This window comes from Symphalangus syndactylus, chromosome 8, assembly GCF_028878055.3.
Source record: "Symphalangus syndactylus isolate Jambi chromosome 8, NHGRI_mSymSyn1-v2.1_pri, whole genome shotgun sequence".
Taxonomy (NCBI): domain Eukaryota; kingdom Metazoa; phylum Chordata; class Mammalia; order Primates; family Hylobatidae; genus Symphalangus; species Symphalangus syndactylus.
Genome location: NC_072430.2, coordinates 127,311,882 through 127,323,923, shown reverse-complemented (window position 1 = coordinate 127,323,923; position 12,042 = coordinate 127,311,882). Strand labels below are relative to the sequence as shown.

The window sequence follows — 12,042 nt, the reverse complement described above, 5'->3', positions numbered from 1 at the left end:
CTCTCCCCCACCTCTTCCTTTCTTTCTTTCTCTTTTTCCTTCCTTCCTTTCTTCTTTCTTTCTTTCTCTCTTTTTCTTTCTTTCTTTCTGTCTCTTTCGTTCCTTCCTTCCTCTTTTCCTTTCCTTTCCTTCCCTCTTTAATTCCTTCTTTCTCTCTCCTCCTCCTCCTCCTCCCTCTCTCTCTCTTTTTCTCTCTTTCTTTCGAGACAGTCTCACTCTGTCACCCAGGCTGGAATGCAGTGGCACGATCTCTGCTCACTTCAACCTCCACCTCCCAGGTTCAAGTGATTCTCATGCCTCTTCTTCCCAACTAGCTGGGATTACAGGCACCCACCACCGCACCCTGATAATTTTTGTATTTTTAGTAGAGATGGGGTTTCACCATGTTGTCCAGGCTGGTCTTGAACTCCTAACCTCAGGTGATCTGCCCACCTCAGCCTCCCAAAGTGCTGGGATTACAGGTGTGAGCCACTGTGCCTGGCCTCCTTCTTTCTTTCTAAAATTTTATGACACTTATGGAGGCAAAGGAACCCACTTCTTACTCGTATTTTTGTATTTTTCCAATGCTGTCATAAGAATAAAAATGAAATATCACACCCATAGTTAGAAGATGGGCTCAGGAGTTAACAAAAACTCAGTGAGAGCCTTGAGGCTGGAAGAGATGGGATGGGGGCCCTTTCTGTGCCACAGGCAAACATAGTTGATGAGCCTGTCTGCGTTTGTATAATTTGATGAATCTAACATCGGGAGGAGGGAAAGCCCTTCTTTATGGCAAAATGTCAACTAATAAATATAGAAGGAATGCTGGAATTAGAAATTTGCCAATTTGCAACCATGACCGCAAGCACTGATTTAGGCACAGATTATCAATGGGTATTAAAGCCATCAAGTAAAATGTGATGAGAGACGGGATAATTTTACACTTCTCTAAGTACCACTACTCCCAGGTTATTTGTTAATAATGAAGAGAAAATGGGCCCGAGCTGGGTGGCTCATGCCTGTAATCTCAGCACTTCGGGAGGCCGAGGTGGGCAGATCACCTGAGGTCAGGAGTTTGAGACTAGCCTAGCCAACATGGCGAAACCCTGTCTCTACTAAAAATACAAAAATTAGCTGGGTGTGGTGGTGGGTGCCTGTAGTCCCAGCTACTTGGAAGGCTGAGGCAGGAGAATTGCTTGAACCCAGGAGGCAGAGGTTGCAGTGATTCGAGATTGCGCCACTGCATTCCAGCCTAGGTGACACAGCGAAACTCCTGTCTCAAAAAAAAAAAAAAAAAAAAAAAAAAAAGAATGACAATGAAACAAGCCTAATGAAATCCTAATTTGTTTATGCACAAGTGTTTCTTGAGCTCCTACTCTGTGGATACTAGGAATATACAGAGAACAAACAAGCCGAAATCCCTGTCCTCGTGGGGCTCTGTGATACGGAAACAGAAAATGCAATGTTCCTCTGAGGAACTGCAATGCTTTACATATTTTTCTGAAAGTCTAAATTTATTTCAGTTGTCTTTCCTGGTAATCATGATGGATGTGACATTTAAACCAGTTTTTCTCAATTATTATATAATGAATACGGTATCAGTGACCACTTTATTATAGTATGATAAAGTGATAATAGCATTCAGAAAACACATAAATTGCATACTATTCCTAAAGTGTGTAAGGAAAATATATACAGTAGGAACTTCTTTACAAATTATGCCCATTGAGAATGTTCATTAGCAGGGAAGAGAGGATTTTGATGAAGGATGCATAGAAACCTAATGGTTTAGCAAGATATGGCATAAGAAAATATGTAGAGAGGGTAACCGTGACCTGAATATGTCACTTTGCACTTGGTAAGAACATATTTTTCAGAGGATATAATGACTAGGACATTAACAGACAAAACAATCACAGTGTTAGTGAGAATCTCTAAAGCTCAAATGAACAAACACTCTGGTTGTGGTCACTGAGGATAGTGGTGTAAAAAGTGTGTGGGAAACTATTTTTTTTTTGAGATGGAGTCTCGCTCTGTTGCCCAGGCTGGAGTGCAGTGGCGCAATCTCGGCTCACTGCAAGCTCCGCCTCCCGGGTTCCCGCCATTCTCCTGCCTCAGCCTCCCGAGTAGCTGGGACTACAGGCGCCCGCCACCACACCCAGCTAATTTTTTGTATTTTTTGGTAGAGATGGGGTTTCACCGTGTTAGCCAGGATGGTCTCGATCTCCTGACCTCGTGATCCGCCTGCCTCGGCCTCTCAAAGTGCTGAGATTACAGGTGTCAGCCACCGCGGCCAGCTGTGGGAAACTATTAAAGGATGAAGAATCCAGGCTTCTCTAGACACCTGTGAGAGGATTTAGCTAAGGCAATGATTTAGGATGAATCCAACTAATACTGAGTGAGTTGATGTTTATCTTATGATGTCAGGTAGCGCTTACTTAAGTTAATAAAGTAGGAGAGAGAGCAGAGAGACCACAAAATAACCTGCTGCTCTGAGATGTTGCCTGAATCCTTCCTGGGGTAGGACAAGGAGAACTCAAGTCAGGGAGTCAGCAATGAAGCCATGCTGCATTTCAAGTGCATGATTTAAAATAGAAAGGAACACAGTCATTTACATCACTGTTTCAGCCTTATATTGTGTTTTATTCTCTGTGGCATTTGATTGACACATGGCTTTACTTTTTATGGAATTGTAAATGTTCTATCCTCCACTTGTGTTTTTTCAAGTAAATGAAAGTCTTTAAATACAGGCTTGAGGGTCTGGTTCACACAAATCGAGATGCTCTACATTACTGACTCCCATTCTTATACCTTAAGATCATAGCAGCTGAGTCTTTATGAAACATATACAAAACATATTCTTAGCTTGAGTTTTTAAATGTTTGAAACAACAACGGGGTATTGAGGATGATACAGACTACTAATCATTGTAACTGTTTGCAGGGTAAGTAGAGGGAGGGACTGAAGCAATTTCCCCCTTTCTGAATGTTTAAGAGAAGCACATTGGACAAGTATGAGTGAAAACAAGTTAATACAGTTGCAGTTTTCCAGTCTTGACCACTAATTCAGATTCAGTAATTCCATTCGACCCTTGACTGATGATTATTTGTCAGTAGAGGTATAACTGGGCGATATCAAATGGCAAACCATTTAAAAAATAAAAAAGCTTAACTTAACTAGGTGACAAGTGCAATCATTTAAGTCAACAGACTACACTTGCTTTCAGCATCAACAGCTTATTTCATGTGAGCATATGGTTACATTTCATTAAACTTTTAGTTCCTAATATCATGCCTTACAATTTCCTTTATATCATCCCCAAAGCTAACAATAGCACTTTGCACGTAAAAGATCAAAAATGGTTAGTGAATATTATGCCAAAAAAGTAACCAGCTTATCTTGAACAATCCCATTGCAAACTTAAATTTATCTCAATATTCCCATTACCCTAACTGATCAAGTCTGTTAACATTCCACTGTATTAAATACGGCATTTAAGAATAATGTCATGTGAAATCCATTTCCGCTCCAGTTTTTCAGTTAACACCAGCTCTCAAATACTCAGCAAGACACCATCTCGTAAAAGGAAGAAATATTAAGAAATATCTCCCAACAGAAGCCCGGCACGGTGGCTCACGCCTGTAATCCAGCACATTTAGGAGGCTGAGATGGGCGGATCACAAGGTCAGGAGATCGAGACCATCCTGGCTAACACAGTGAAACCCCGTCTTTACAAAAAATACAAAAAAAAGTAGCCGGGCGTGGTGGCGGGCGCCTGTAGTCCCAGCTACTCAAGAGGCTGAGGCAAGAGAATAGCCTGAATCCAGGAGGCGGAGCTTGCAGTGAGCAGAGATTGCGCCACTGCACCCCAGCCTGAGTGACATAGGGAGACTCCATCTCAAAAAAAAAAAAAAAAAAAGAAGAAATATCTCCCAACAGGTAAAATCTCCTCAAGCCCAGAACGTGAAGCTTGCAGAAAGTGTGAAGCATGTGGCTGAAAAACTCTGTCATGAGCTCTGCAACAAAGCTGGAGTACACAGGTGCAACCCATGTCCAGAAAAATAGAAGGTGTATGGGGACAAATGCTACCAGTTCTATAAAGATAGCAAAAATTGGCCGGGAGCGGTGGCTCACGCCTGTAATCCCAGTACTTTGGGAGGCTGAGGCAGGCAGATCACAAGGTCAAGAGATCAAGACCATTCTGGCCAACATGGTGAAACCCCGTCTGTACTAAAAATACAAAAATTAGCTGGGTGTGGTGGCGCATGCCTATAGTCCCAGCTACTTGGGAACCTGAGGCAGGAGAATTGCTTGAACCCGGGAGGCAGAGGTTGCATTGGGCAGAGATCGTGCCACTGCACTCCAGCCTGGCGACAGAGTGAGACTCTGTCTCAAAAAAAAAAAAAAAAGCGAAAGTTGGCAAAAATGTAAATATATCTGCATTGCTAAGAACTCTACCATCCAAAGATAAACACAAGAAATGCTGGAGTTTGTTGTGTCTCAAAGCTACTCTGAGTTTTTCTACTCTTATCGGACAGGGTTCTTCCACCCGGGCAACGGCAAGGCCTGGCTGTGGAAGGATGGAACTCTTACTTTTCTGAACTCTTTGATATTGTAATAGATGGCACTACCCTAAGAAGCAGAGGCTGTGTGACCATCCTCAATGGAAAGCCTTTCTCCAAGAACTGCTGAGAGTTGAGGTGGTATGTGTGTGAGAGGAGGGCGGCAATGGTGAAGCCAGAGACCCTCCATTAGCCTCCCTGAACCATTAGGTGAAGGTGATTGACTCTCCAGCTGCAACTACCCACAACAGAGTAGGAAAGTGAGGCCAATGCAAGGGCTACTTGAGACACTGGGAAGTGGAACATGAGCAGGAAAGACTATCTCTCTGACTAGTACAAGATGGGATCTCATGTTTCCTGTTCAGGATCACCAGCATTTCCGAGATAGGGTCCATACACATATTTACCAGTCACAAGAAGTCCTATTTATATGCCACCAACCAGCCTCAGAAATCCATAATGTTATCTACCTTCTTGATTTAGAGATAACATTTAGCTTTCTTTCTTCTCAACATCTAATGTCACCTCCCTGTTTCCATGTCACCCTTACACTTGGGGGATTGAGAAACTTTTTGAAGTAGAGGAAATACATGGAAGTAACATCTTTTGTCCTGACGGTCAACTAGTCCATGAGAAGTTAGCAATCATGCCTCAGATGGTACCACCAAATGCATAAGAAATCCTTATTTTGTTTCAGTTCATGCTATTCACTTTCCAATCTCTCACTAAAAACCCCATTTGCTATGTCTATGGCCTGCTTCCCTACAGGGATGTCTCTTGTCATAAGAATCTCAATGTCTTATAAACATATGTTCCTGTGTCCATTAAGAGTCTGATAATTCGGCCCTTCTATAGTTCATGAGCATGATAATTGCGTGCTCACGGGCACACGTGAGATGTGCCACCCTCTGAAACTTGTCACAACATCAGCACATTACCCATCTGACCTGAAGGAAAAAAAAAAGATTCTGTACAGGCGGTGGCTCACACCTGTAATCCCAGCACTTTGGGAGGCTGAGGCGGGTGGATCACCTGAGGTCGGGAGTTCGAGACCAGCCTGGCCAACATAGTGAAACTCTGTCTCTACTAAAAATACAAAAAATTAGCTGAGTGTAGTGGTGCATGCCTGTAATCCCAGCTACTTGGGAGGCTGAGGCAGGAGAATCACTTGAACCCGGGAGGCGGAGGTTGCAGATCATGCCATTGCACTCCAGTCTGGACAACAAGAGTGAAACTCCATCTCAAAAAAAAAAAAAAACAAAACAAAAAACAAAGATTCTGATAATTGTCTCCTTTCCACAGGAATTTCTCCCAGGAAAGAAATATCCCCAACTTAATTCCATATCAGAATTACGCTCCTCAATATTCCCTTCAGAGAGATTGAAAACCAGAAAAAAAGTCACTCTTCATGTGCGTCTGTAATAGTTTGATTTCAGTTCCTATTTTCTTCCATTTGACCCACATTTATGCCTTTCAGACATTCAAGATTTAATAATAATAAATGTAAATACTGTGAAAAAAATAATGTCGTGATTGCACATTAAATGGAAAGCACTTATAAACTGATGGTAGTAAAATCCTAGCCTAGCGAAACAGACCTAAAACAATATTTGAGTATATTTGAATTTTACTTAATGGGCTATCCGTGGTGAACATTTTACTTCCAGCTTCATAATAAGTTTAGAGTTTTAGTAATTCTGCTATTAGTGCCTGGCTCAGCACGTTCTCATTTTAGCTCTCCAATCCTCTTCCAATCTGAGGAGCTAAATACTTTGCTCCTGGGTTTTTTGTTTTTGTTTTTGATTTTCTGAGATAGGGTCTTGCTCTGTCACCCAGGCTATAGTGTCATGGCACAATCATAGCTCACTCCAACCTCCAACTCCTGGGCTCAAGTGCTCCTCCTTCCACAGCCTCCCAAAGCACTGGGATTACAAGCACATGCCATGGTGCCCCGCTAATTTTTAAAATCTTTAGTAGACATGAGGTCCAGCTTTGTTGCCAGTCTGGTCTCGAACTCCTGGGCTCAGGCATTCCTCCTGTCTCAGCCTCCCAAAGTGCTAGGAATACAGGTGTGTGCCACCACACTTGGCCAACTCCTCAGTATTTTTATCAACATGGTCTTCACCCTCCTCCCTCAACTGGATTCTCCCAAACATGCAGCTTTTTAAAATAAAATGAGTCTAACTAACAGTCAGAATCGACAAGGAATGCAAATAAATCAGCAAGAACAAAACGAACAATCCCATCAAAAAGTGGGCTAAGGACATGAATAGACAATTCTGAAAAGAAGATATACAAATGGTCAACAAACATATGAAAAAATGCTCAACATCACTAATGATCAGGGAAATGTAAATCAAAATCATAATGTGATACCACCTTACTCCTGCAAGAATGGCTGTAATCAAAAATTCAAAAAAAAATAGATGTTGGTGTGGATGCAGTGAAAAGGGAACACTTTCACACTGCTGGTAGGAATGTGAACTAGTACAACCACTAGGGAAAACTGTAGACATTCCTTAAAGAACTAAAAGTAGAACTACCATTTGATCTAGCAATCCCACTACTGGGTATCTACCCAGAGGAAAAGAAGTCATTATACAAAAAATATACTTGCACACACATGTTTATAGCAGCACAATTTGCAATTGCAGAAATATGGAACCAGCCCAAATGCCCATCAATCATTGAGTGGATAAGGAAAAATTGTGATATATATATATACATATATATATATATATAGAAACATCGTGGACTACTACTTAGCCATAAGAAGTAATGAAATAATGGCATTTTCAGCAACCTGGATGGAATTGGAAACCATTATTCTAAGTGAAGTAACTCAGGAATGGAAAACCAAACATATGTTCTCACTCATAAGTGGGAGCTAAGCTATGAGGACACAAAGGCATTAAGAATGATGCAATGGACTTTGGGACTCGGGGGAAAGAGTGGAAGAGGGGTGAGGGATAAAAGACTACATATTAGGTAGAGTATACACTGCTCCAGTGATGGGTGCACCAAAATCTCAGAAATCACCACTAAAGAATTTATTCATGTAACCAAACACCACCTGTTCCCCAAAAAGCTATTGAAATAAAAAAAAAAATAAGTCTATAGCAGAATAGCAGAATATATATAAAATAGCTAGCTGCAAAAAAAAAAAGCTTTTGCTATAGAAACTGATGCCTATGTGAACTGAACATAATGAGGACACTTATCACACAGAAATGTTCATCTATCTATAAACTCTGATATAACTTGTCATCAAAGAATTGCTATGCTATAATCGGCTGGCACAGAGAAATAGATTCATTATAGAGTATTAGAAACTTTATTTTGAAAATTGGATTTTACTTGTAGTGCAATAGCAGTATTCTTGAAAGTAATCAATTCCTATTCTAGTGGAAAATGTAGTCATTTCATAAATAAAAGGAATACCAGAAACAAAACTCAAATAACATCTACAGGATTATTATTTCAGGAAGTTCTTACTCAAAGTCACTTCCCTTGCATTAGCACCTCAATCAATAACAAGAAACATTGCTTAAAGTAAGCTAATAGTTGTAGTCATTTTATGTACATACCAACAGTGTGGATGGCTTTCCTATAGGGCATTAGGCCAAAATTGTACTGAAAAACTCCCCTGGCATGAAACAGGGGCAAAGCAAACCCCATGATCTTCTGTAGTTTATTTTGAACAGTTCTAATCCATGACCCTTCAGGGTTGTCAATTTGTTTAAACAGTTCATTTTCACCAAAAGAAAACACTGGGACCAGAGAGGTGCTGCAATAACAAAGGGGACGGGTGAGAATTTTCAATGAAAAGGATTCAAATAATTTATTCTGTTTAGCTGACTCTTGCAAAGAATTCTGAAAAAATTTTTAAATGTGCCCAAGCCTTCCTATATTGCTAACTTCACGTTCATTGAAACTGTCTTAAACTTGATTTTCTTTAGGGAGGAATTTCAGCAGGCTAGCCATTGACAGGATTTTATTCTATAGAAAATCAGGGTTCCAGGAAACTTCTCTTTTATCTATAGCTTTGGCCACTGTTGATTTGGCTGGAAAATTATACTATGTATAGAATGTTGGTGTTTGTTGTTGTTCTTGTTGTTTTGCTTTTAGAGTTAAGTGTAATTGCTGAATGTCATGGCATTGAGCTACTGTAGTAAAAAGGTCATATTCCATTCCCCAAGAACATCCACACCTGCTTTTACTGTCAGATCGATTTGGAGGAGGTCTTTAAGGGCTAGAAAATCACCCTACTTCTTTTTGGTTTGTTTAATAATGTCTTAACTTTTCTGACCCCCTACTTTATACAAAAAGCCACTTATCCATGGGTCAAAGCAGTTTTAACAAATCCTTTCCGCTGGCAGATGAACAGAGTGAACTTTCCAGGATGGGCATTCAGTGATTCTTTTGCACCCCCAAGGACAATGGCAGAGATGTTTCCACCTCCCTCCTTGCTTACCACGTAGGACATACTTTTCTTGGAAACCGAAACTAGCCCTTAGTGAATAAAACAAAAAGTGTAACTAGTTATCCTTTTTAAAAAAATTACAATGTTTTATCATAATATTCCTTGACAATAGGAAACATTTAACAAAATTTCCTACACTGCTTACCTTTGGAGTACTTTGTAAGTTTGTAATTTTTCATAGCCAAATCTTTAGTAATGTATTCTATTAATAAGTTAACATTTTGGCAGGCAATGGGCTAGGTCTTTAGAATGTCATTCAGTCATTACTAGGTCTACCACTTGTTTGTTTAGGTAGGTTGTGCACTGCTGAACTCTAGAGGACACCATTTATATTGCATTCTAAGTAAAAGGATCCCCTGCCCCTAGAGTTGTTCAGTGCACAACCTGCACAGCTGTATGTGGTGGCCTTGATATTTATCCTGGCAAATTTTTACACAGAACCAAAAAGTATATTCTCCAAGAGGCTGCAGTGGATTTTCTGAATATACAATGGCCCGTTTTCAGATATTCTATGTGGATCATTATTTTCCAAACCTGGATTTATAATATAAATGTGATATCGTTTGGCTGTGTCCCTGCCTAAATCTCATCTTGAATTGTAACTCCCACAATTCCTTCATGTCGTGGAAGGGACCAAGTTGGAGGTAACTGTCTCGTGGGGGCAGGTCTTTCTCATGCTGTTCTTGTGAACAGTCCCATGAGATCTGATTGTTTATAAAGAGGAGTTTCCCTGCACAAGCTCTCTCTTTGCCTGCCACCATCCATGTAAGACATGACTTGCTCCTCCTTGCCTTCCACCATGATTATGAGGCCTTCCTAGCCATGTAGAACTGTAAGTCTTTCAAACCTCTTTTTCTTCCCAGTCTCAGATATGTCTTTATCAGCAGTGTGAAAACAAACTAATACAAAATGGTTAAAAAAAAAAAAATCAAGACATTTGACAACCTAGATCACTTGCCAGATCTCTACATGTGTCCAATATGTATAGTCTGACATTGGTAAATTTTTCATTTAAAACAGTTAGATAATTGTTCAGTCTCTATTTCAGGCTTTCCCATGTAAAAATAACTTAAAAGATTCCTTTTCAGATTTCATATGTTCTACATACCCTTGGAGGAAAATGTAGGAAAGAATAAAGACAAAAATACAAACCAATCTTGAACTACATTTCAGAAATAATCACTTTTTAATGTCTTATGTTTCTTTCCATTCTGGTTTTATCCATTTTTATTTAGTCATAACAGAATGTGTTAGACAGGCTTTATAAAGACATAGCATATCTCATCTCTTGAAGAAAATGGTATGCTAATTTTACTCTGGGTTTCTATTATGGGAGGAATTATGACAAGATTCTAAATGACCAACTGCCCTCTTAAGAGGCAGAGGATGCTGGGTTAGAGGTAGAGGGCCTGAGCCTGCCTAGATGGGTTTGAACCTTCACTGAGGTCAAGGCATGCCATTCTGCTCTGTGTGAACCTGAGTGAGAGTTGGGTGCATCTCTTCCACCAGGAAGAGGGCCTCTTGGGTTTCCATACCCCTGGCTCTCCTAGCTTGCCCCTGGCCACTTCTCAGTTTTCCCTCAGGTTCCTTGTCTTCAGGCCATCCTTCAATGCTGCTATTTCTTAGGGGTCCTTCCTTGTCTCTCTTGTCCTCTAACCTCATCTACACCCATGGATTTAACTACCATTTATGTGTTCTGAGTTCTCCCAAATCCATCTGTCAGGAGATCTTCCTCCTGAGGTTCCAGGCCCATATCTCCAAATGCCCAATTGACATCTCTACATCGACAGCTCTAAGACACCTCAAACTACACGTCTCCAAACCAAATGCATTAAATTTTCCCTCAAAGTTATCCCCCTCTTCCAACATTATTTATCAAGGTGAATGGGACCATCATCTATCTGGTCAAAACACAACTTCTTCCATATGTAGCCACCTTCTCCTTTCTTAGCCACCACATTGACTGATCATTCATTCATTTAAAAGCATTTATTGAGCACCTGCTACTGGCCAGGTACTGGGCTAGATATTGATAATAATGACAAAATACAGTTACTGCCTTCATGAGGATGAATCTATCACTAAGTCTTAGAGACTGTATCAGCTATTTTTGATATTAATCTCCTCTTCTGTATCTCCAGTGCTATTGCCACTGTTAGCTTAGCCCTTATCACCTCTCCCTTCATCACTCAACAGGCCCCTTCCATCATCAGTCTCCAGGCCTACCTGCCTGTAACCACGTTCCAAGCTGCTGCCTGAATTATCTTTCTATCACACCAAATCCATCAGATCCCTCCTTTGCTCAAAATCCCTCCAAGTTCCCCATGGCTTATCTACAAGATAAAATCTAAAGTCCTCTGTAAGGTATATAAGGCTGTTGTGATCTGATTCTGCTACCTGTCCAGCCTTAAGGGGTAAACAGAAAGAAGCATGGACCTGAAACACAGTTGACTCTGGCTGACACCTGACAGGTATAGATACACCCAAAATGGGACAAGAGGAATGGGTTGGAGGTGGGATCTAAAAGGACTTACAGATGCAGAATCCTATTGGGTAAGAGCAAAACAGACTGCTGTCAGCAAAGGCCCTCTGAAGCCCTATGGTTCCTTACTACGTGAGGTCTGGTGCCTATGTCTGTCAGTCTTTCACACCCAGAGAGGCAGCCACTTGGGCAGGCACAGTGGAGAGGGGCAGCCTTGGACCAAGAGCTGTCCCAGGAAGCTGGTTCTGGGAAGTATAGATAATTCTTTAGACTTAGAGACAAGGATAGTCCAAACCTCCACTGGCTGAAAGTTTGAATATTTCTATTTACCTTTTAAGGAACTGAAGGTTGTACCACAGAAAAGAATTCATGATGTCAGAAACCAGTGATTGCTGGGCGCAGTGGCTCATGCCTGTAATCCCAGCACTTTGGGAGGCCGAGGTGGGCGGATCACCTGAGGTCAGGAGTTCTTGACCAGCCTGGCTAACATGGTGAAACCCCGTTTCTACTAAAAATACAAAAAATTAGCCGGGCGT

The 12,042-nt window shown here is 41.0% G+C and overlaps 2 protein-coding genes and 1 non-coding gene across 3 annotated transcripts in view; 2 read left to right on the top strand and 1 right to left on the bottom strand.

The window, feature by feature from the left end:
- FARSB (phenylalanyl-tRNA synthetase subunit beta) overlaps positions 1-12,042 on the top strand; it is a 246,874-nt gene that overhangs the window by 115,505 nt on the left and 119,327 nt on the right. The window lies entirely within an intron of this gene.
- MOGAT1 (monoacylglycerol O-acyltransferase 1) overlaps positions 1-12,042 on the bottom strand; it is a 39,586-nt gene that overhangs the window by 8,120 nt on the left and 19,424 nt on the right. Inside the window, 2 exon segments of the mRNA XM_055290778.1 lie at positions 8,129-8,328; positions 8,858-9,053. Of these exon segments, the coding sequence (XP_055146753.1) occupies positions 8,129-8,328; positions 8,858-9,053 (396 nt within the window).
- LOC129489075 (small nucleolar RNA U13) lies at positions 5,385-5,489 on the top strand. Its single transcript, XR_008659889.1, has one exon. It is a non-coding gene; the product is annotated as a small nucleolar RNA U13 (small nucleolar RNA).